The following is a 25,768-nucleotide window of genomic DNA, read 5'->3' as shown; positions in this document are numbered from 1 at the left end:
GTCTTGGTCAAAAATAACACCAAGATTTTTTACTTTATTACCAGAGGCCAAGTTAATGCCATCCAGATTAAGTGATTGATTAAGAACTTTATTTTTTGAAGACTCTGGTCCAAAGATTACAACTTCTGTCTTGTCAGAATTTAGATGCAGGAAATTTAAAGTCATCCAGCTTTTGATGTCATCAAGACATGATTGCAGTCGAAGTAATTGATTGGATTCATCAGGATTTATGGATAAATATAGCTGAGTATCATCAGCATAACAGTGGAAATTAATCCCATGCTGTCTGATAATTTTGCCTATCGGAAGCATATATATAGTAAAGAGAATTGGTCCAAGGACTGAACCCTGTGGTACTCCACAAGTGACCCTAGAGTTTGAGGAAGATTTATTATTAACATGAACAAACTGGAATCTGTCCGACAGATAAGATTTAAACCAGCCTAATGCTTTCCCCTTAATAAAAAAATCTGGGAGTTAAAGGAGCAATAAGTGAAATTTAATTTAGGTAAAAAGAACTAAAAATAGTTTTGTGAAGACCTAAAGGTATTTTCTAGATGGACTACGATTAAATGTCACACTATCTCTGTTCTCCAATCGCTGTTTCTTTTTTTGATTTTACTAATAAATTTGGTGAAGGGTGGACTACAGCATGTTTGCTGTTAGATGAGAGAAACCAGAACCAACAAGGCAGATGACCCAAAGCTGCGCTTCCTGAACTCTTGAGCAGAACCACAGGCTGATCTGTGAGAAATGAACAGAACTATCAGAAAAAATGTGCGTTTTAATGAACTTGTGTAAAATCCTAATATTCTGAGATGCTGAATTTTGAGTTTCTTGTAATCAAAATTATAAGAAACAAAGCTTTGAAGTATTTGACAACATGTAATGAACCTATATATTATACGAGCTTCACTTTCTGTAATAATAGGCAACAAAAACGTAACTTTATGAGAATAACCAGAAACATGGTTTCATGTTTTAATGGCACCAAAAACATGAATGTAATGTTACAGAAAGGAGTTTTTAATCTAAATGAACTAGATCTGTACAAGATTGTCGTTATGAAGATAATCAATAAAACTTGTATAATTTGTCAGAACATATACATTATCTTACAATAAAATGAACATAGTACTCGCTACATAGCTTCCTTTATGACTATAACACACAATCCATTCATGCAGTATAATGCCCAGTTATATGGAAAAGAAATGTAGAATAAATTAGAAACACACCTTCCTTTTTATTATATTTTGTCCTGTTTTGCAGGTGATGCTAAAACCTGTATAGTTTAAAGAAAGTCATGTGTAGCACTGATGTTATTCCATGTAAATGTTAGTGGTGAGTTCACATTTCCACAGTTTTCTGAGCGGCAGTCCATCAGGTCCAGTCAGTAACAGGATGAGAGGCGTGCTTCAGCTGCACTAAGAACTGCTTCAGGACAATTATTCTTTGCTTCAACAGGAAATAAAAAAATACCTGATTATCTATTTTTATTTAAATAAAAATGCAATGAGGGCACAGAAAACATCCCACAGGGAAAAGAAACACGACATTGTGGATGCTGTTTGCAGTCAAAGCCGTTGCTAACAGGCCGTTTAAGTCCTTTAGAGATGCACCATGAGCATGTAGAACATGAATTTACGGTTCCTGGCTGAAATGTAAGACAGGTAAAGACCACATCTGCCACTGAAATGTGTCTGATGTGCATGAATTCACTATATTGGTTTAAACAGAGGATGAGGCAGCAGAGTCGGTGCAGAGATGAATGGTAAATGGACCAGAAATAGATTCACAGCTACTGCAGTGTGCTGATGCACATAACATATCAGGGAGCAACATCAACATATTAAATGTCTTATTTAAAAACAGATTTCTACATTTTCCTTCTTTAGTTTGAAGATCTGTGCAAAAATAACTGAAAACCTGAAGGTAGCAGATGATTCCCCATCGTTTGCTGCAGCCTGCCCACAGAAACTCCTCTGAGGGTTTTCCTCATCAGGGAAAATGTTGGATTTTCAAATGTCACATCAGCACTTTTTCATCTAATTCTAGCTTTCACTTTTAAACATCTTAAACATCACCCACCGCCTCAGACCCGCGCAGGCCGGACATGTCGGTGGAGGAAGTTTTCCTCTCATCTGAGCGCAGCATCATCTTCCAGGTCTGTTGGATCTTCTGCAAACTACAAACTTCTTCTGCTGTTTTCTTCACCCAGAAAAGAACTTGTTTAAAGCGGAGCATCCTGTTTAATTTAAGCCGACCAGAGTAAAGGGGGATGAACACAACTGCATGCCACACTTTTCAGATTTTTAGCTTTGAACCATTTCAAACCTTCGGAATCATAAAATCCCACTAAAACAGATCAAGTTTGTAACACGACAAAAAGAGCAGAAGTTCTAAGGGCGTGAATACTTTTACAGGAACCCTGCATCCGTGTGTCTGAGTGGAAATATTCAGACGATGCGTTAAGATGCAGATTGCTGCTCCATCACAGTGGGTTGATCTCGATAAAGGCTGCAGGGCCACGCTGCACCCTGCTGAGGCGTTCTCCTGCTGAGGCGTTCTCCTGCTGCGTGACGCAGGTTCCCAGAGCAAGCTGGGCTTTGATAGACCAGAGAACTGATCTGCTGCTTTGGTAGATTTCCCTGGTAGGGGTGAAACTGAGGACCTTCTTTCTCTACATCCTTCAGTGCGTCTGCTGTCAGAGAGGCGTCTGCTGTCAGAGAGGCGTCTGCTGTCAGAGAGTCGTCTGCAGCACAGTTGCACGCTCTCTTGCATGTCCGCTGCTGCGGCTCTCAGTCTTTGGGTGAAATGCGTCTTTGTGTCCGGGTCCAGGTGGCACGGCGCCGCCCGCTGACCGCTAACACTGGTAGTGGATGTGCTGGTGCTGGTGCACTTTGCCGCTGACGTGTGAGTGTGTGTGTGTGTGGATGTCCGTGTAGATCTTGGGGTAGGCCTTGGCGGCCAGGCCAGCTCCTCCCTGAGCCAGCAGCAGCTGCTGATGCGTCAGGTATTCCTCGTACGACAGGGAATCTTTGTCTGCGCTGGGCGCCGCGGCGGGGAGCGGCGGGCCGGCACGATCGCGGCTCGCCGCCGGTAAGCGCTGGGCGGCGGGGAGGGCGGAGGAGGAGGAGGTGCAGGTGCGTTTGGATTGGTAGAACCAGAGGAGGGCGGTGCCTAGGATGAAGGCGACGCCCGCTGGGATGCCGATAATGACGGGCCAGGGGAGGCTGGGAGACGCTACGGCGGGGACGGAGCTGGGCGGCGATTTGCGATCTGCAGTAAAGAGAAAGATGAGAATTTATCGTGATATCAGCAGACACCCACCTTTCAACATCCACCCTCTGTCTGTTCTGCCGGCTTCAGCAGGAAGCCGCGTTAGAAACGTCTAAACGTTTTCAGAAACTGAGCCGAGGTCCGTTTGCCTGTAATCTCTGTAGGATCAGAGCTTCCTGTCAGCTGACAGGCGTCTGTGTTACAGCGCAGAGCAAGAAAACACCTTCAGATTCAGGTAAAAGATGCTATTTCTAAAGACCACGACTTCTCCAGATTCTAAATTAGTTTCTATTCCTTTTAAGATTAAATTAGGAAGACGATATGCCTGACTATGAATATATGCAGATATGGAAGGACGGATGAAATGAAGGAAGGATGGAAGGATGGATGGAAGGATGGAATGTAGGGCTGGGGATCATCTGAGAGGAGCCGATTCGATACGATTATCGATACGTAGCTCAGCTTGATTTGACTCCAGTATCGATATTTATTACTTTCAAATTAATGCTCAAAGTCATCCAATCACCAAAACCGGCCAAATATTATATTTATGTTCAATTTATTGAACACTGATACATTAACAGGAACATAAAGTGCATTTGGTTCAAAGCATTTATCACAGAAACTAAAAATGTCCCAAACGTCTGATTTTAGGGACGAAGGCGCTTCTAAAATCCTGTCGGCCGTTCAGCAAATTCGTCTCACTTCCTCTCTGTGAACACTGATGGCTGTGATAGCGCCCCCTAGTGGCTGGGAGTTACATCGATATTGAAAGCCAGAATATCGATATTAAATCGTTTCTAAAAATTAGATATTAATCTTTGTGTCGATTTTTATGCACAGCCCTAATGTAAGGATGGATGTAAGGACGGGTGGATGGACAGATGGATGGACAGGTGTATGATAGGACAGATGTGTGGACAGATGTATGTAAGGAAGGGTGGATGGACAGATGTATGGACAGATGTGTGGACAGATGTATGGACAGGTGTATGATAGGACAGGTGGGTGTATGAACAGATGTATGGACAGATGTATGGACAGATGGATGGACAGATGTATGGACAGATGTATGATAGGACAGGTGGATGTAAGGTAGGATGTATGGACAGATGTATGGACAGATGTATGGACAGATGAATGGACAGATGGATGAACAGGTGTATGATAGGACAGGTGGATGGACAGATGTATGGACAGATGTATGGACAGATGTGTGGACAGGTGTATGGACAGATGTATGGACAGATGTGTGGACAGGTGTATGGACAGATGTATGATAGGACAGGTGGATGGACAGATGTATAATAGGACAGGTGTATGGACAGATGTATGATAGGACAGGTGGATGGACAGATGTATGGACAGATGTGTGGACAGATGTATGGACAGATGGATGGACAGGTGTATGATAGGACAGATGTATGGACAGATGTATGGACAGATGTATGGACAGATGGATGGACCGATGGATGATAGGACAGGTGGGTGCAGCCGTGCGCTGGTCTCTCACCTGGCAGCACGGTCAGGTAGGCGCTCCTGAAGCTGTAGCCCTTGGTGTTGGCTCCCAGGCAGATGTACATGCCGGCGTCCTCCTCCTTGGCTCGGCTGATCAGCAGCTTGTTGAGGTAGGAGCCGTCCGGCCTGGACCACACCTCCCCTGTGGGCAGCACCACGAAGCGGTGGTCCCCGACCTTTGGACCGGGCAGAACAGCTTCAGAACCGGCAGACGCTAACTAAAGCCGTGGTGTGTGCGGCGGAGCGCCTCTACCTCGATGGTGGAGTTGAACTTGTCCTCGTCTCCGGGTTCGACTCTCTTCAGCCACTGGATGACGGGCTTGACGTCGCTGCGGACTTTGCACTGGAACGACGTGGTTCCCCCGTAGTCCACGGTGGTGTTGACCGGGTGGGTTCCGGTCAGGACCGGCTTGGAGATGGTCCGCTCTGAGGAAGGAGAACGCGTCTCAGTCTTTCTCAGTTTATTGACCCGTTTCAGGGTTTTAACAGCATGTTTTACCGTAGAGAGGTTAGAATAAGGTTGTTAGTGGCTGTGCAGCGCTAGCCTGGTGAGACCATCCTGATCTCGCGAGCTTTCAAGGTTTCACTCGCAGATCAGTCTGGCTACTCTCCGTTAAAGAAAATTTGGAGCCGTTCACCAAACAAACGTCCAATCAGCATTGGCTTTGAGGCGGGTTGAGGTGTGACGCAACGAGAAGCGCGACAGTTCAGTCTAAAGAACATGGCGGCTTCAGCCGATGAAACTAGCGTTAGCGTGGCTATCGAGCAAGTTTTATCGGCATTACAGAGTATTTCTTTGCTGAGCTAACGAGCCTTTACCTGCAGCAGCAAGAGTAGCCTGGCTTGTGGTTGTGTTTTCGTCGTCGCTGTAACAGAGTGACGACGAATCTGATTGGTTCATTTGGCCCGTCTATCACCAACATAGGCCAATCAGCTAACCAGTATTTTCGCCCCTTCCCAAAATTACTTCAACGGAAGGTTTCCAGATGGATATGCGGAGCAAATCTATCTGGCGGAGTCAGGTAAGTGCAGCGCTACAGAACGCACATTTCACCCTTTACACCAGGGGTGTCCAACATACGGCCCGCGGGCCGGTTCCGGCCCGCCGAACAATTTAGTCCGGCCCGGTGGCTAAATGCATTATCATTATTAAAAAAGAATAAGAATTGTTGTCTTAATGCCAAAAAGAGCTCATCAGATTTGACTTTCACAAGTGGAGCAGAACTGCTTTTGCCATAGTGCTCCGCTTGATTTATGAATGTGAATAGTTTTTTTATGATTCATGCGGGGAATATCTCAAATGATATGGACACTACAATGGGAAAGTAGGAGAGGAAAGGAAGAACAAGAAGAAAAAAAGGTGAAAGAAAGAGGAGATAAAAGGAAGAGAATGATAAAACAATTATTGAAAAAAACATGTACTTTGTTTAATTGAAAATCTGCAGTTCCTATATTGTCCACAAGGGGCGCTGTGTTTTAATCAGCAGATGGCAGCTGCAGATGTGGAAAATTGATTTTAAATCATTTCCTAATTTTTATCTGTTTGATGTATTTTGTCATGCAGGACAGTGTTTTTAAGTTCCAAAAAATGTGAATAAATGTTTTTCAACATTGTATAATCACTGTGATCAGTTCTTATGCATAATGCACAAGTAAATGTTTAACTGAGTAAAAGTATTGTTGAAATTGCACATACTTTTCTTAAAAACGCTGAGTTTATTCATAATATATTGTGTAAAAGTGAAATTTATTTAAATATAAAAATCAACAAAAAGTCCACTTTTATTAGTTCTATTTATGATTTTACTCGTGTGGCCCTCTTGAGATCAGATTAAGCTGAATGCGGCCCCTAAACCAAAATGAGTTTGACACCCCTGCTTTACACGTTTCTTCTAGATAAGATAAGATAAGATAGATTTAATGGTTCTACTGGAACCATTAAAGAGCGACAGAACATCCAACATCAGAGACGAGCCGGGAGTTCTTTAAATACTTTTCTAGAGCTGGAAGTTCCTGTCAAACCTTTATCTGCATTGAGATTTTTTAGCATTCCCAGACAGATCCAGGTCTGGACTTTGACTAGGCCGTTCTAACCCAGGAATCTGGTCTAAAGCAACCATAACATCTCAGGCTGCAGGTTCAGGCTGGTTCTCCTGCAGGAAGGAGAACCTCCACCTCCTGCAGCCTCCAGCAGGTTCTGGTTCTGCTCCATCAGCATCACGCTGCCTCCTCCGTGCTTCACCAGCAGGAGGCGTTGCTGAGTAACTAGTCGCTCTGATACGACCAGAGCACCTCCCTAATAGTAACAGGTGTGGCAGGGCGTGTCTTCTCCGGTCAGAATAATGTTCTCAGTAGCTCTGTCCTCCTCGCCGTCCACACGGCCAACACAGAAACTTCCCCGTGTTAAACCATCATCACCGCCATCACTCGCTGTAACGACGCTTCCAGAGAGCGCCGCTACCTGATGCCTGCTCTGCAGAGCTGGGTTTGATTCCAGCTCCCCATCACTGCTGATGTACCTCTGGGCAAGGCACCCAGCCCCAGCGTGTGAATGTGAGCCAGAAGCAGAGTTGTGCTGCGTGCTGACGCTTCAGACGCTGCAGACGCTGCCGGCTTTACTCACGGATGACGTCCAGCCTGTAGGTGGCGTTGATCTCGCCGGCTTTGTTGGACACCTGGCAGGTGTACTTCCCGCTGTGCTCCGGCGTCAGGCTCTTCAGGCTCAGGGTCCACTTCTTCTTCTTCTTCTTCTTCTTCTCCCCGCCGGCGCCGCTCTCCTCGTCCAGCAGCGGCTTGCTGTCCTTCAGCCAGACGATCTCTGGCGCCGGGTTCCCGCTCGCCGAGCACTTGAGGCGCACGGAGCTGCCGACCGGACGCTCGATGACCCGCCTCCTCATCTTGGCCGGCTCGGTGAAGCGTGGACGAACTGAAGCGAGACAGAAAAGAAACCATGAAGTTCATGAGGAGCAAATGGAAGAAGAACAGAGTTATCAGCTGGGCTCTTATAGGCATTCTTCAGGATCAGGAAGTCTGATAGAAATTCCAGAGCGACGCTTTGATCTAGAGGAGAGAAAGAGGCGTTATGTGAGCGTGACAGCGGGGGGGGGGCGGGGGTTCATCCTTCATCAGCGTGAAGAACGTCCCGCCGGCCAACAGACTGACGGTCACTCGTATTTTCTGCTCCGCCGACTTCTCTTTGAAGCTCTTGTTTTGCTGCGCTGACATCTGCAGCAGCTGGGGGGGGGTCAACAGCCTGATTGTGCTAAAATAATCCGTTTCTTTAAAGCTAATTATAATCCGCGTCCACACATAACAGATTCATCGCTGATGCGTCTGTCTGACGCTCGTTTCCATGAAAGGGGAAAAATTCATCATGGAGGTCTGAGACGTTTGTGCAGCGTGAGGAACGCTGGAGGGAGAAAACAGGGAAAAAGGAGGGAAATCAAACAGAAATACAGTTAAATTTAGTTCAATAAAGTAAAATCTCCTCCTCCTGTGTGGATCGGGCACATCGGGCCGGATCGGGTCTCAGGCTGAGGCCGCCGCTCCCTCGGCCGGCCCGATGTGCCGGTTCAGATCAAACACACTCCCATCACCTCTCTAGCACTTGGAGATCTTTTGACAGAAAGTGCAGTATAAATTAAATGTATTATTATTATTAGACTCTGACTGCGCTCCAACGTTGTGGATTTTTCCTGCGCTCACACACGAGGACTCAGAGCCGAATGTTGTCTGAGGAAAGCAATCAGTAAAAACAGATCAAAGAGGGAGCGAAGCATCCAGTAGGACGGGAGGAGAGGAAATCACTCACAGGAGCGCTTGATTTTATGGCCCCCATGTCCCAGATAGCCATCAGCCGGGAGGATAAATCAGGCAGAAACTACGGCGCTGCATCTTTCTGCAGACACAGTTATTATTCCAGCTCTGGGTAAACAGACGTGGAGGAGAGTTATGTGGGGAGATTCCTCTACAGCAGCTCAGCCCAAAGCTGGGCAGCACGACAAAGCAAACACCCCCCCCCCCCCCCCCGTACCCTCTTAGTCTGAGAACAGCTACTGGACTACAACTGAACTGTGAGCAGCCAGACTCCATTAATCCACCAGTAAGGGAGGAGAGAGGTGCAACGTTTAAGGTTTCATGTCAGTTCTGCACATTCTTGCAAAAGACAAAGAACAGAAATAAGATGAATTAAGACACAAAAAGCAGCAAATAGAGAAATAAACGGACGGAAAAAGCATGAAGGACGCTGCGTTTGAGGTTAACACGTGTGTGTAAGTCCAGCAGGCGAGCAAAGCAGAACCTGAAGCACAGAGCAGAGGAACAGAGAGAAAAAGATTCAATCAAAGCAATAAAATGTTAAAGGAGGGGGGGGGGGGGAATGATGTGGGCCAATCAGAGGGAGAGAGACGGTGAGAGGCAGAGTGAGCCAGAGGGCAGCTGGTCCCCCCCCCCCCCCCGGCTCTCTGAGACCAGAACTCATCATCACAAAGATCCATTCAGCCTGAACGAGAACCAAAAACACAAAATGTTATTTTTTATGCAGTAAAAGTACAAATTCAATCATTTTTTAGTCAAAGTCAAATATTTTCACACAGGTAGGAAGTGAAGTGTGGATCTCCACCTCCATGCCTGAAGAAGTCACCTAACCAGACAAGCAGGAGGACCATGGTGGCTCTGGAGGAGCTGCAGAGACCAGCAGCTCAGGAGGTTCTGTTCTCAGGACAAATGTTGGTTCCTAGCTCTGCTCTTTATGGAAGCGTGGACAGAAGAAATCCAGAAGTTCTGCTCTGATTAGAAGAGGCCAGAGCTGAGCCTGATCCCACTGTGGAACACGGTGGTGGCAGCATGATGCTGTGGGATGGAGGGTGGAGCTGAACCAGGACCAGCCTGATGAGAGGCTGCAGAAGACCAGAGTCTGAACCTACAGCCAGGGGCATTATGGGATGGTTTAGATCAGAGCAGGCTCACTCTGAGGTCTATGGCCTAGTCAAAGTCTGTGGCCTGTCCTAAAATCTGCTGCAGCCACAGGAGTCGCCTGGGATCTAGCGCGCACCGAGGCGTTTATCCAGAGGAAGCCTCAGACGTGGATGACCTCAGGCTGCAGCTCTGAGAGCCGCTGAACACCTGTGGACCCAACAGGTAACCTGAAACCGTGCAGAGGAGGAAGCCATAAAGCACGGTGGTGCAGAAAGAGCGCCGGCTCTCCTGGACATGACGTCCTTCAGATGGACAACGGCAGCTCAGGCTGGAGGTCTGGGATCCATTAGTGGCTGAAGCTTCCTCTGATCCAGGAGAACATGTTGGAGTAAAGCAAAAAGCTGTTCTAAGGATGAACGTCTGTGTAAAACAGCAGATTTGGTCACAAAGTGTCAGCTAATGCTCATTAGCTGCTGCATCAAGGAGAAAGATAAAGTAATCTGCTGTGGAATCATCATGGATGGAAGGTCAGAAGCATGTTCTCCTGGCTCTCTGAAGGTCACATTATTCTCAGTTTAAGCTTACAGAGCTTTCTAGGTCAGAGTTCCTGATTTCTGTCGATTCAGATGTTCTTAAAAAAGGTTTTCAATCCTGTAAGTGGACAGAGGGACGGCGTGGATGGATGGATGGATGGATGGATGGAGGAGATGTTCAGGTTCATTAATGTGACCAGAGGGTCTCCATGGAGCTTCACTGCTGCTTGATGTTTTCTGCTTTAACGTTTGCATTCAGACAGAAGACTTCGGGTCCTTACCCAGTTTCCCAGCCAGGTCTGGGGGGTGCACAGCGTCACTGATGGGTCCCCCCGCTCCGTTCCTCAGACTGGAGTCATCTGGTGGCAGAAGGACAGAGAGCATCAGCAGATGAGAGAGAACCAGGATGGAGACCTTCACATACATTTCTAAATCCACATCAGAGTAAATGAGCAGAATCATCTGCTCTACTTTTATTTCTCTTCATAGCAAACTGAAAAATCCCATTTTCACTAATGCTAAGCAGGCATTGCTAATACTTCTAGATCTAGTTTCTCACTCTGCTGAGTTCTCCTACTGCTCTCCAATCTGCTTTGTTTGTCATTTCAGCTTTGGCCTGGTTCTGGTTCTGCTGGAGGTTCTCCTCCCTGTTAAAGGGGAGTTTTCCTCTCCACTGTCGCTTCATGCATGCTCAGTATGAGGGATTGCTGCAAAGCCATCAACAATGCAGACGACTGTCCACTGTGGCTCTACGCTCTTTCAGGAGGAGTGAATGCTGCTTGGAGAGACTTGATGCAACCTGCTGGGTTTCCTTAGAGAGGAAACTTTCTAACCAACCTGGAGGATCTGATGGAAGCTGACTTTGGAAAGAGACTGGAGATGAGATGATGTGTTGTTAATTGGTGCTATATGAATAAAATGAATATAGAATGCTATAGACGTGTAAAACTGTGAATTTCTTAATCAGTTTGTTTTATATTAATAGTTAAAATCTGAGTCTCAGTCTGAGAGGTTTCTGCAGGGCCGTCTCCACTAAGAAGCCACACAGACCTTGACTTTGGTTCTGACCATCAATGCAACGACTCCAGCAGGACGGAGGTAGTTTGTGATGCAGGAAACTTTCCAGCATCCAGGAACCGTGATTTACAGCTGGTGCAGGAGAACCACAGAACCTGACCAGAACTATTCTTCTCTACATAAAGATGCTTTAAAGCAGAGTCAGTGATCTGGGACACCTTCACCTTTACTGCTGAAAACAAACCAGAAAATGTTAGTTTGAGCAGAAATGTAATAAATATTCAGTCCTGTTTGAAAAACATCGGGTCCCAAAGGTTTGGAGGTAGAAGTTGTTTAAGATTGGATGCATGTGTTGTGAGAGGAGCGGGCCGGTGATGGACAGGCTGGGTGCAGCAGGGTCAGGTTCTGGTTAAACATTTATTTCCCTTCTTCTGATTCCTGGACCGGTCCAAAGATCATACAGTGTTCCTGAGATGAAAACCTTCAAATTAATGCAGAATGTCTCCAACAATTCCTCCACCCTCGGCCTTTACACATAAACTCTTTATTCGGACCTCTGGGACGGGGCTCCCTCTGAGGTTTGGGCCTTTATCCCAAACCTCTGCAGAACCAGATTGGTTTCAGGTGAGGCGGCTCTCCGGTTTCCTTCCTCGGCACGTTCTCTCAAAACATCTGCCTGGACCTTCACCTCCAGGAGACGGGGCCCGCAGACTGTGAGGGGCCCGTTGGAGCCCCAGTGGGGGGCCGGGGTCCTGGTTCAGCTCGGTATCGGGTCGGTCAAAACGCCCTGAGCCGGACCTGAAGGAGGCGAGCCGGACCTGGACTACCTGCAGGCGTGAGGAGGCGAGGAGCTGGTTATGGAGCACCTGCAGACGTATAGAAGCATGGGGGCGTGCTGAGGGCCGCCTGCTGAGGGCCGCCTGCTGAGGGCCGGTATTAATAGCGTCCTGGGGGCCGCGTGGCCCCCGGCCTGCGGGTGTCAGGCTGACATGGATTACTGCGTGGGTGCGGCGCTGCATGAGCGCTGCATCTGTCTTGGCACGGCTCCACTCAGCGGTAACTTGAGGTCCCAGCATTCCTGTCAAACCGCGCTCCTCTTTAGACCCCCCCCCCCCCCGCCTCGCTCCCGCCGCATGCACGGCGAGTTCTGAGAAAGGGCAGAGCGTCTGAACCCCCCCCCCCCGCCCCATGCATGCCTGTAAAGTGGATCATGCAGCAAAGGTGAAGAGAATGATTCCAGATTTTATCCCATTTCTGTAACACAAAGACACGAGCTCACTGCTAATCTATAAAAGATATTTCTACAGATGCTCAGCCTTTAATTAGACAGAAGAGACGGGAGAGTTTTACTAAATCTGACCGTCTGCACAGATTTAAAGGGGACAAAATGAAGTACAAGTTGTTCCTGGATCTCTGGTTTAGGTCATATTATTTAAGCTCTGCAGCTTTCTCTGCTCTCTGTTATGCTTTTTGAACAATTACGTCTCAGTATTTGCTGCCGAGCGGCTCAGCAGACTACAAACATGGCTGAACGGCGTGGAGAGGAATGCTGGGCGGCCTGGAGGGGGCGTGGTCTGAAGGGCCTCGTTCAGATTTAAAGAGACGGAACCAAAACGAGTCGCTGTCAGACGCAGGGCTGAACAGAACTGGGGCGACAACAAGTAATTCTGACTAAAGCGTTGCAGTTCAGCTGTAGATAGACCACAGCTGGATGATTTCATCGTGAAAAACATTAAAAATCATGACATGTCCCCTTTAAAGATTTTAAATGGTTTAAAGATTAATGAGATCTGAAGGATTTGGCAAGTTTACCTTGTAAAAGTGTAAAAAATAAATAATCCTGTTTGGGTTTGAGCTCAGTTTGTTTCACAAAAAACTCAGTAAATAATAACCAGTTACTGCTTTTAAGCTCCACCAATTAAGCTTGGCCTCTTGTCCTACATTTCACTGAAATGCTGTTATTGATGCTGATGAATTAAACCTGGTGGTGTGTGTGTGTCTGTCTGCCCGACCAGAATCTGCAGACAGAACAACAGTCAGGCCTGAGAGACGCTGATGGAGTCTCACAGGGTGGAGCATGATGTCAGAGAAAAGATCTTCTGCATGGGCCTCAGAACCTGCTGACCAAAACCTCTATAGAGGGAAGAGTCTGTCAGACTGGTCTGCAGAGGAGCAACGCTGGGTTCTGCACCATGATGCTGATAGGAGATGAAAAGTAGGTCCCAGGACAGAGCCGGCTGTAACGGGACGGATGGGAACTAAAGGGATGGGGGGGGGGGATAAACTCAGACAACCTTCTAACTAAAACCTGAGGAAATCATCGTTCAGCACAAAGTTATGTTCTAAAAACTGAAATATGAGCAGAACCTGTGAGAATAACCCCCGCCCCCCCCCCCACAGCTGCTCACTGTAACTTTGTTTGTTCCAATAATAAATGTTCCTCCACAGCTTTTCATACCAACATGATGGATTTAAACCTAACAGACCCACAAACATTTACCAAAGTCAGAATGTTCTCATTATGGTGGAATAACGGCAGCATGTGTGACGCAGAACAACGCTGACGCCTCCTCAGACTCCTCAGACCTCCTCAGCGTCTCCTCAGACCTCCACAACGTCTCCTCAGACCTCCACAGCATCTCCTCAGACCTCCACAACGTCTCCACAACGTCTCCACAGCGTCTCCTCAGACCTCCTCAGCGTCTCCTCAGACCTCCACAACGTCTCCTCAGACCTCCTCAGCGTCTCCTCAGACCTCCACAACGTTCTGCAGAGGTTCTGATCACGGCTACTAGCTCTGCTTCAGCTAATCTGTTACAAACGTCTCCACTCACACCCGCAGCTCCATGCGTCCCTCGCTCTCCTAAACTACGTCAGGACCGGCTGAATGCTCTGATCCCCGGGCGGAGGAACAGTTACACCTTCAGCTGACTGATTAATGTCTACGGAGCTACCTGCAGGTTCTAACCAGAGGCTACGGGTTCTCTCAGGGATCAGACAGGAACCCGTTCAGCATCCAGCTCTACTGAAGCGTTCAGCAGCTTTATGCTTTTCTTCAGCTTCCATGGTCTTCAGCTGTTCTCAATAAGCGTCCTGACAGCCTGACATTTATAGCATCTCTGCTAACATGCTGCCACTTCCACGCAGGCAGGCAATGAAAGGAAAATCCTCACAGCCTGCTGGAACCTTTAAATCTAGACGTTCTCTGGAAACAAGCTGTTCAGGCTTCACTGCCAGATTCTAACCTCTCCATCTCTGTCCTGCCCAGTTCCTGCCTGGTTCTCCTGCTTCCTCTCTGCTAATCTGCAGCAGGGGAACGTCTTTACGGCGCGCTACATTTCACACATTCATGGCCTGCGTGCCTCATGTGGAGGACAGCGTGTTTTTCTAACCTCTCCTTGTCTTTGCCTGCAGGTCTGCAGAGAGAAGCCAGGAAATGGATCATGAGTCCCAGCAGCTCCGTGTAAACGGGTTTGAATCCAGGTTTCTGCTCAGGCTGGCTTTTCCTGCAGCCTCTGAAGACGCCGTGATGAAGCTGGAGCACAGAAAGAGGCCTTCAGAACCGCCGGATGTGGCTGCAGAACCACACCTCCACATGGGAGATGGTGCGTCTGACGGAGCGGCAGAACCACCGTCAGCCGTCCAGGACCGGCCACTTCCTGTGATGAGAGGAACCTCCAGACCTTCTGCAGAACATGGAGGACGGTTCTCAGTTCAACCCAACCAGATTCTGCTGTGACGTGAAATCATCTCCAAACATGGATCACAGTTTAGTAGCGGTTCTGATTTAAAGTTTTAACGCATGAAGAAAAAAATCCTGCAAACTATTTAAAAGTAAAGATTAACTTTGGCTCCAAGGAGCAGAAAAGTTAAATCAGCAGAGCTGCGGTTTCTCCTGGTAAAGACGGCCGGTAAGGCTTTAAGGTTTTTAAGGTTTAATTAATTATTAATGATCTAAAATCAGATCTTTTTAGCCTCATGCTGGTCCGGTCCACATGTAGCTGAAACGGTGAGGTCTTCTCAGCCGACCCGTCCTCAGCCTCATCCAGACGTCGGTTTATGGCCTCATTCAGCTGCTGCCATTGTTTCAGGCTGCTTAGACGAGGAAACGTCGTCTTTTCTACGTCTAAATAAACGTAAATCTGCTCAGAAGTTTGTTTTTATCTTATTCTGCGACTTCTTCCCCACAGGAAGGTCTTAGTTGTCCTCGTTGCTCCAAGCAGCCACAGAGCCTTAGAGGAAGGTGTCACCCTGCAGCTTCATGCTGGTTTTTACTCTGGAAACCAGAAGAGAAGAAGTGAGATGAACAGCTTTGGATGGAATAAAGGAGAAAACGCTGAAGTGTGATGTCTCAGCAGGACCCCATCCTCCACCGTTAGCAGCAGAAGAATAAACACCATTTGTCCTTCAGCAGTAGGCCGGCCCCCTACCAAAAACACACACTATCATTATAACCCCATCCGTCCAATTATCCTGTGGAAACAATGAAAGCGCGTTCTGTGCGGTTCTCTCTGCTGCTATTGGCCCGTTATTGTGGCCGATGGATTAGAAATGATCCAGAACGTCTCCGTTTGTCTCCGGCACGGCGACGCGTGGCTTCCTGCATGTCAGCCAGAGGTCACATGGTGCCATCCATGCAGGTGTGGCTGCAGCCTGCTGGGGCGTTACTGAGGGTTTCTGGGTAAAGAGGTTCACACGCTGAGGCAGAACCTTCTGTCTGCAGGACGGCTTCAGATCAGCAGCTCTGGTTGTCCTCCACGGCCAGAAGCAAGTTGTTCACCACAGACATGAAGGTTAGTCAGTCTGTAGCTACAGGAAATGAGACCGCCGTCTTCAGTGGATGAACTCACCTGAAACTCACCTGAACTCACCTGAAGCGTAGCGCTAAAGCTGAGAGCCTCCATTAAAGATCCATTTCATGACCAGGAACTCAACTTTTCCTTAACGCAGGAACCTGGACTGAGTCTGGAACCTTCTCTGTCACACCACGGCCACAAAAACCCAGAGATCCACAGCTCAGACATGACCAAGACTGAGCTGTGTGGCAGAAGGTCCAACACATCCTGTCAACCAACACGCTTAGAAACATGGAGTAGGCAGCATGATGCTGAGGGAGGATGAGACTGAGACTGAGGTTCTCCTTCCTGCAGGAGAACCAGCCAGAACCTGCAGCCTGAGGCATTATGGGATGGTTTAGATCAGAGCAGAACCATGGGTTGTAATGGCCTAGTCAAAGTCCAGACCTGAATGCACATGTTTCATGTTCCTAGATGCTCTCCATCCATTCTGGTTGGACATAAAGCCACACGTGTTCCTCTGCAGACCAGTGAAGGTCCAGCAGCTGTGGCTCTGCAGAACTTTTCTGGACCCGTCCAGGTCCTGGTGGAGGGAAGGTCAGCTCTGCTCTATCTGGAAAAGAACAACGTCTACATCCTCCATCAGTATCAGATGTTTTAACCTGAACACTGGATGTTTGTGATTTCAGCAGGAAGTGTTGGGATTCTCAGAAGGAAATCTGTGAAATCCCCGTAATCTCCTTTCTGTAAACCATTACACGTCTAAGCTGCCTCCTCTGTAACGATGCAGGCAGCATCTGCTCACAGACCAGAGCCACATGGACAGCTTCAGCTCCTCCGTCCTCCACGGCCGTTTACCGTGAGGAGAGGCTGTGCCGCCTGATGGCAGCGTTAGCGGCTGAGCTGCTGCACGGCCGTTAAGGCGTGAGGAAGAGGAGGAGAGAAGAGCAGCGACAGAGACAAACAGCCAATCAGCCGGGGTCTGACGGCTGTTAAAGGAGGTCAGGAGGCGGCAGACTGCGGGACGGAAGACGTCTGCAGGACAGAGGAGAGATTTATCTGCTGTGGCTGCAGCAGATCTGCTGCGTTACAGAGCGAGGATGAGGCACTGATTTAAACGCAGAGCGCTGCTGGGCCTGTGGACGACGTGAGCTCATTAACACGTCCGGCACCAACACACACCTGACAGCGTTTCTCTGCCTCGGAGCACGCCAGCAAAACAACAAGCCTTTTACGAGCACAACTTTACGAGGCCTTTTTACAAATGTGATTACATGACGTGCCGTTGTGGGCCCAGGCGCTCTGAAATATGATGAACACACGGCAACGCTCGGCCCCCGGGGTGGCTTCCAGCTTCCTGACTTATTTGGTAGAAAAATGAAACATTTGAGCAAATCGCACACATGCACGCACACACGCAGGCTTCACATGGGACTGATTACCCGCAGATCCTGGCTGGCCACATTTAGGAGCTTTAAGGTGTGTTGGGATGTGAAAACCAGATAAAACGTTGGTTTAACAACTAAATATGACATTAGCTCAGCCATAAAGGCCGTTTAACTCTTAATTCTTTACTAAGTCAGCATCAGGCGTGAGTCTCCAGGGTGTGGTAACCCCTAAAGTAAACTAATAGTTTATATACCTCAGTGTGGGTCGCTGGTTCTGACCAGGACCGGTTCTAGCAGGATGGACCTCCATGTTCTTAGAAACAGCAGCGCTACAGCTGCAGATGCTCCAAACGTCTTTGGACATCCGTCCTAATTTCAGCCTGTTTGCAGCGGTTTACAATAAATAACACCAACTCCATCCCAGAGGCCCAGCGTACCATTAGAAGTGAATTTATTTCAGTAATTTATTGCAGAAAGCTGTTCTGGTTTCCTTTTTATCGTCCTTTTGGTTCTGGTGCAGAAAGTCGAGCTAAAATGCAATAAAAGAATAATAAATGAGGACATTTGCACACAGCTGAACCCTTTGCCTCCTTTCAGCCAGCTGAGCAGCAGTGCTCAGCCCAGCGCCTCACCAGGAAACCTTTGGTTGGTGAAGCTGACTGACCGTGTTCACGCCTCCACGGCCCATAATGATCAGCGTTCAGTAGTAAATGTGATGTTAATCCCTGCCAGGTCACATTTATGGAATAAAGCTGAAGATGTGCTCAGCGCTGCAGAAATACGACGGTGTGACTGGATAAGCTGCAGGTTTGATAATCCCAGGTTTTCTCTCTCCTCAGGAATAAACACTGGACGCTATGTTAGCTCCTGCAGGCAGCGCCGCAGAGGCCCGCTCCACTCAGACTAAACAAAAGCCGTTTACGGGGGGGGGGGGGGGGGGGGGAGCTTTCTTCATGCAATCATCACAACCAAAACACAGAACGGGAAATAAAGAGTGCCGTCGTATGCAGCTCTGAATGAGAAGCCAACGTTGAGCAGAGCCTCGTGTTTCCTGCAGCAGGGCGGCACGGCGGTTTGATCTGCAGCCATGAATGGGCTTTATGCACTAATTACAGCCACCTGTGTGTGAGAGGCTGACTGTACGCTCAGGAACAAAAGCAACCTGCTGCTTTCACTCCACACATACCAGCGCCTACATTTCAGCAGAGAAACCATGCGGCGTCAGACTGAGGAGGAAGAGGAGACGTTCTGAGGAGGAAGAGGAGACGTTCTCAGCCCTCAGTCAGCCGTGGAGCCGTGGGTTTGTGTCCGTCATTTGTTCTGTGCTGCTTTTCTCTGGTCAGACATCAGATCCAAAGCTCTGAGTGCATCTGGTTACTGGCCACAGCCGGGACCCATATAAGGATATTTTACTTTTAAAACGGGCAGAGAGTGAAGCAGAACGAGAGCACTGACTTTTCTAGCTTGTTCCTGATCAAATAATCACTTTTATTCAACTTCTGCAACAAACTGTCATCATGAAAAAGCCTCTTTTTCTCATAAAGTCATGTAAAACAATTCTCCATGAATATAAATGTGTAATAATATTAGCGATGCACATAGAAATCCACCATAGCTACAAAATAGCCGGTTGTCCTAACAGCACCACCCCTCAGTGAGGAAGATCTAACGGAGTGAGGAAGACTCATCTTTACTTTTAGTATCACTGAGGAGCTCTAAACTAGAATCAGAGGAAGTACCGAGGTGAAAGAAGTTACTTAAAAGAATGCTTTATTTTCTATTACTCAGGCTGCAACAGAGCGAGAGAGAGCAAGACTTTCAGTGGATAACAGGAAGGCTTAACGGAGCACAGCAACGTGTCTCTGATCCCTCTCAGCTTTTTTTAAAATCTCACAGCAGACGTAACGATTTATCTTCTTCAGGTTAGAAACACAGAGGTGGTTGTTTACAGTTTGCAATGCTAACGATGCTAAACGCTAAAATAGGACGCTCAGGAAGGCTAACGAAGCTTTCTGCAGACCAGAGCTTCAGCAAAAGTCAAGTTTAGAACTCCAGCTTTGTTCTCTGATTGGTGCATTTCTAGTTTTACGTCTAGACACGGCAGATGAAGTTAGCTGCTTTACTACACGTGACATGACGGGCCATGTGAGATAGCGCCACTGCTGGCGTCTGAGCTCAGATCCAGAGTTCTTGTTATATCTGACAGCAGGAGGAAAAACATTGAAGCTCAGAAACAATCAAACCAGTTTATCACATCTGAGCCTCAGCTTCCTGCTTTACAGACAAATAATCATTCCAGAAGAGAATAAAGCAGCTAATTCTGTTCTAGAGAATTCAGATTGTGTTGGAACAGATGCCTCTGTTACTGAGTGAAGCTCTGCTGAGTGTGCAGGTAAAGAAATGGGAGGAATCGAAGCATCCAGTCTCCATCAGATGTCCTCCAAACACACAACACGCCTTCAACATGCCACATTTTTATGGAGTGAAAGAAGCCAGATCCATTTTCCAGCAGAATCATCTGAGTATATTTTCAGATGCTGAGGCCAGGAACGGCCCGTCTACCCGTTCACAGCGAGGCCTGGATCTGATCCGGACATGAGAAATGCTGAGAGACCCGGCGGTGAGGAGACACGTCGACCCCCCCCCGCTCTGACATTGAACTCTGATTGTTCAAAAATGGCAAAATATCAACAGAGCGGGGAAAAATAAACAGACGTAAGGCAGCAGAGGGTCTGAGGTGTGAGTCCTAACCCAGTAATGAGGTTTATGAGTGGAACCACGCAGGGACAAAGGCCGCCCAGCTGTCCGTACGTACGCTGGGAATAAATGTGGCAAAGCATCTGCTGGAGCTCAGAGTGAGAACAAGATTAAAGCAGCCTTTCTGTCCGTCCACACTAATAAAGTTTTCATGCTCTGCGTTATTTACGTAGCTGCTTTCCATCATGGTTTCACACTCCAGCGGCGGGGTCAGGCCATGGACACGCTCTGAGATTAGCCTGAAAAGGAGACGACGTGGAATCTGGCAGACGTACATCTGCAGCCTGAGCCCGGCCACCAGAGGCGATCCAGTCAAGGTTAGAGATGATTCAGACGGATTAGAGAGTTACTTCACGTCCGCCGGCTAAATGGAAACAGAGCGCGTCACGCTGCTGTGTGCGCGGCTTATTTGTAACATTTAACGTCTTTACGGCTCTGCAGGTGGCATCTGTTAGGCCAGAGCTGCAGACGACCAACTCAGACATGTGGGGAAAGGAAAGCGTTCCAAAAATCTGGCTTTTACCGGAACATCTTCATGACATCATACAGCGCCATAAAGCTCCAAACAGCTAAAACCTTTTCTGGAATCATGACAGAACTTCCAGCCGGGCTTTACCAGTGATTAGGAAGTCTTCCTGAGTTTATTTCCAGTTTAGATGCAACAGGAAACTGGAGCAGAATCTGACGCTGTTCAGTTTTACCGGGCCTGGCTGGGTACCGCCGGGTCAGAAACTCTGAAATCAAACCTTCTTCCAATCACAAAACGGAAAGTGCTAAGCGCTACCGAGCAGATAATGAACGCTGTTCATGGTAAAAGTTGCTGCTGAGTGAAAACGGCTGAAATTCAGCTGCCTCCAGGACCAGAGGATCAAAACGAAGCCAGACGAAGGACTGGGCCGGGTTCATGAGAGAGCAGGACGTTCAGCGGATAACAGGAAGGCTGAATAGAGTAAAGCAAAGTTAGCTTTTCATGCTTTAGCGTGTTCCCTCTATGCTTCACTGAACACGCTGTATGTGGAAAGGTTACCAGAAGACAGGACCTGCTGTCTTAGAAACACACAGAGGCTGCTACGCTAGCAGCGCTAGCAGCTAATGTTAGCATGTCAACTTTGTGTAAATCTCATGAGCGTTGAAGCAGGCCTTTCTGCAGGCAGACGAGCGCCAACGCAGTGACGCCAGAACACTTTTACTGAGCTGCTTCTTCCAGAAAGCTTTATTTAAAATGACGCTGAGCAACAAGAGAAACAGAATCAGCGGAAATGTAGAAAAAAAACGGCAAATAGAACGAGGAACATTCCAAATGATTTAAAGCACTGGATGTTGTGAGGTGCTCCAGCAGTGGACGGCAGGTTGCTGCCATCGTCAAACACGTTCCAGGGGACAGAAGAAGTTAAATTCTGGTCCGGTTCCTCCAAAGCCTCACACCCCTGGTTCTTTTCACCATTTTGTCTCATTAAAACCAGAGACGCTTTAATTGGGATTTTAGCTAACGTAGAACAGCGCATTATTATGAAATGGAGAGAAAATTAAACTAACTTAAATAAAATCTGAAAAGTGTGGCGTGCATGTGTGCTGAGCCCGCCTGAGTCGGTATGTTGGACTCACTGCGGGTCCAGCTGCAGGTCTTTGGGGTTCTGACTGGAGTATATCTAGAGTTTAGCTTAAATGTGAAGATGTTGAAGGGTTCTAGCAAAGAAGTGTGCAGCATGGAGGAAGCACCAGATGACGATGGGATCTTTAGTAAAATACTAAACGCCGTTGATTCAGACTTAGCACCGTGGTTTGCTGCAGAAAGCAACGGGTCGGCATGTTGGGAACTATGTGGATCCACACATGCTCCTGCTTCCACAGTGAGAATGCGTGCGTCAGCGTGCATTTATACCTGTACGTCTCCATCCATGTGTAACCCTAGCAAACATCAAGGCGGCGGCCCACTTTGCTGAATTAACAAATCCCTCACATCCATCGCCACGCGCCGCCTTTGAAACTCACACCGCCGCCTCAGTTCAGCACTTTGAACTCTCAATCACGGCCGCCCTCTGGTCCCGTATCGAATTATGTTCCGCTTAAATGTCTCTCATTAGCACCAGTTCAGTCCCCATTTAACCTTTTTCTCATCTCTGTGCGTTTAATGCAGTTTTTGCAGCAGCTGGTGATGGAGTACCTGCTGCAGGAAACAACACCTGCGCTACGGCTTCCTCTAGACTTTTAAAACGCTGACAGTCAAACCCTGACTAATGTACTGTCTGCAGGTAGAACAGCAGAACGTTCTACCCGCGGTTCTCTGCTCTGGGCTCCAGGCGTGTGAGTCCATCTGAGCTTGTTTACATGCTACATACTAGAAGCATGACTGTTTCTGCATGTGTTCTCATTACGTCTGTTTGTCTCGCTGAAGTTCAAAGAGGCGGGCCGCCCTGCCGTGTGAGGCGTCACGCTGACACACTCGCTTTGATCAACAACAATTTACAACAATGTAAAAGAGTCTGATGGTGATGCACAGCTGGGCCGCGTTCCAACACGACTCAGCCCACGCCTGCGTGGTTTAACTCACAGCCGGTAGTGGACCTGGAGTAATGCAGCGCTCCTCATGCCCCTCGCTGCTTTTCCCCTCAGATCACATTAACTGCACAGATTTGCACAACAAAACAACTTTTCTCCACTGGCTACATATTTATAGTATCATGCAAAAGCTTGAATCATTACGAAATTTCACAACACAAGATGTTCTTGACTTTTAAAGCTTTTCTGGCCTTTGACTGCGTGTTACTTATTGTCTGCAAATGGTAATATTGTATCTGTCGGTGGGCAACATTAAAAATGTATACAGCCCAACGCTACTTTACAGAAACGACAGATCTCCGTCCTTGGAGGTAATTTTTTAGATACAACATATTAAAACAAGGTTTTCAGCCAGTTATCTGTTATCTGTAAACAGAACCTTCCTCTGATGACTGAAATTATGTGAAAGAACCGAGCTGCAGAGAAGCCGGAGAAACATTGGTCCGCAGTAAAAGATGACCAAAGAGTCGGACTCCTGGGTCACAAAATATAAAGACAGAAAGTGAAGACCTGCTGACAGAAGCATGGATCAGACCTGCTGACATCCTGGAGCTGAACCTGCAGAGGACGTCTGAGGAGGACCAGTCCAATCTGCTGACCAGGCTTAACGAGTCTTCTCGTTAATGACATGGCTGCCAGCTAGGCCTGGACAATTAATCACATTTACAATATAATGCAATGTAAAAAAATGTATTAAAAAATCACAGAGGTCTGGAATTTAAGGTAAAATGAATGGAGACGCGTCCTTTAGGCGTGGCTGATGTTTTAGGTGAGGGGAACAGAAGAGCTGCAGCAGTGACATAATCTAGTTTCATTATTTGTTTTAGAGCTTAGATAGTCATAGTTTATACCAGAAATTTATCAGGAATAGCATTAAGTTCCAGTCAAACTGTTCAATTAATAGACTTGTTTGTTGGTTGAACTGTGCACTTTCAGTTCCATTTAATTAAATTTCATTTATACAGCACCAATTCACCACACATCATTCAAGGACAGAAGTCCAATTCAATTAAGTTATTCTCTTGACTAATGATATTCTGATTAATAAAAACTGTTCAATGTCTTGTCTTTAACAGCCTTTGTTTGCAAACATCTTTATTTAATTACCATTTTGTGGTAATTATGGCTGTAAGCCATCAGTTTAGATTTTTGGCTAAGCTGTCCAGCCCTACATCCTCTGTCTCCGTCCTCCTCAGAGGACCAAGACGACTCCCTGCAGCTTAAAGTGAATAAATGTTGGCGTGAAGCGTTCCATCAAAGCAGCGCTGCCTGCAGAGAACCAGTCTGAAGATGTAAACGCAGACAGCGGCCTCCAAAGGTAAAAAGCTGCGAAGGAATTCAGGCATTTAAGCACAAAAAGTAATTAAATGCAGATTTTAAGTCCGTGTACAAACACACAGAAAGAAAGCTGTGAGAAAGACAAAGTGCTGCCTCAGAGTTTGTGGGTTTCTGCACGCGTATCACTTTCCAGCACGCTGTCACTCTGATCAGACTGCAGGCCGATAGCTGCGGCGCCGCAAAACCATCGCTGTGTTTGCACAAGAACCACGGAGAGTCACACACACAATAACACACAATAACACACACACACACACACACAATAATACACACACACACAATAACACACAATAACACACAGAGTCAGACACTTCAGCCAGAAAACAGTAAAAACATAGCCTGCATGGACTTATGTGAAATATAATGCGCAGGAATGCAGCAACATTTTACATGCGTACACACACACACACACACACACACACACACACACACACACACACACACACACACACACACACACACACACAAAATGGTTAAAAAAAAGGTTTTAGGTTTTAATAATGACAAATTAGATATAATAGCAGGTTATTTATGCACCTTTTCTGTGTTTTTTCACATTGCAGCCAAACTTCACTGTTTTACTCTGAGGTCATGTGACACGCAAACACAATTAGTTTACTTTGCAGATGTTCTGGTTCTGAGGTTCTTCACAGAACAACCAGCATCATGGAACCCAGCAGGTCAGGGAGGAGGTTCTGGTCCAGTTTCCAGCAGGATCAGGTTCTACAGAACCTCCCAGAGTTCTGATCATCATGTGGACCTGGAGAGAGGATGGACCACCTGCAGACCTACCAGGACATGGACGTCCACCTGGACTGACAGGCTGGACCAGGAGAGCATTGATCAGAGAAGCAGGAGGACCATGGTGGCTCTGGAGGAGCTGCAGAGACCAGCAGCTCAGGTGGAGGTTCTGTCCACTAATTGGACCTTTATGGAAGCGTGACAAGAGGAAAATCGTTGTTCAAAGAAAGCCAGAAGAAGTCCTGCTTGCAGTAAAGCCATGAAGAAGAAAGAGCTCTGATCACAGGGGCTGAAAATCCAACTTTTCTCCTGACGTAAAACATTCTCTGTGGTGGAAAACTGCTGCTGCTCATCACCCTGAATACGGCGGTGGCAGCATCATGCTGCGGGACGGCCTAGTCAAAGCACAGACCTGAATCCTACTGACAACCTGAGGCAATGTTCTGCTGGATTCAGATGTTCTGCATCCAGCCTGGCTGAGCTGGAGAACAAAGTCTGTAGACATTGAGGAGGTTCTCCAGAGTTCTGACTCAGAGGTGCTGCATGAAGTCCCAATAAAACACATTAAAGTTTTTATTTGTAACGTGACAAAGACGACAGGTGTGAATATTTCTGCTCGGCGCTGTAGGTGAGACATGGAGAAGGGACTTCCCCGTTCAGGAGTCTGTCACATGCAGACGTTACTAAACTGGATCATGGAACAGACAGGGGTCCAAATAGGAAGCTTAACGAGCAACTGTCCACCTGTCTGTCCATCACCTGTGAAGGACGTGTAGCAGAACCCTGAAGCCACACAGGATCAGCTGGGATTCAAACTACAGACCTTCGCTGTAGCTAAGAGACGAACCATCAGCAGAAAACTAATCAGATCGTTAAATTGGACAACGCATCCCATAATAAACACATTTAGGTTTAATGAACA

General features: G+C 47.3%; 1 protein-coding gene across 1 annotated transcript in view; it reads right to left on the bottom strand.

The window, feature by feature from the left end:
* Window positions 1-943: 943 nt before the first annotated feature.
* Window positions 944-25,768, bottom strand: part of fgfrl1a (fibroblast growth factor receptor like 1a) — a 64,797-nt gene continuing 39,972 nt past the window's right edge. Inside the window, exons 4-8 of the mRNA XM_036127078.1 lie at window positions 10,532-10,609; window positions 7,424-7,726; window positions 5,054-5,226; window positions 4,796-4,976; window positions 944-3,282 (exon numbers count right to left, since the gene is read on the bottom strand). Of these exons, the coding sequence (XP_035982971.1) occupies window positions 2,867-3,282; window positions 4,796-4,976; window positions 5,054-5,226; window positions 7,424-7,726; window positions 10,532-10,609 (1,151 nt within the window). The 3' untranslated portion in view covers window positions 944-2,866. The remainder of the gene's footprint in view (window positions 3,283-4,795; window positions 4,977-5,053; window positions 5,227-7,423; window positions 7,727-10,531; window positions 10,610-25,768) is intronic.

This window comes from Fundulus heteroclitus, chromosome 23 (assembly GCF_011125445.2).
Source record: "Fundulus heteroclitus isolate FHET01 chromosome 23, MU-UCD_Fhet_4.1, whole genome shotgun sequence".
Lineage (NCBI taxonomy): Eukaryota > Metazoa > Chordata > Actinopteri > Cyprinodontiformes > Fundulidae > Fundulus > Fundulus heteroclitus.
This window is presented reverse-complemented; position numbering and strand designations above follow the sequence as displayed.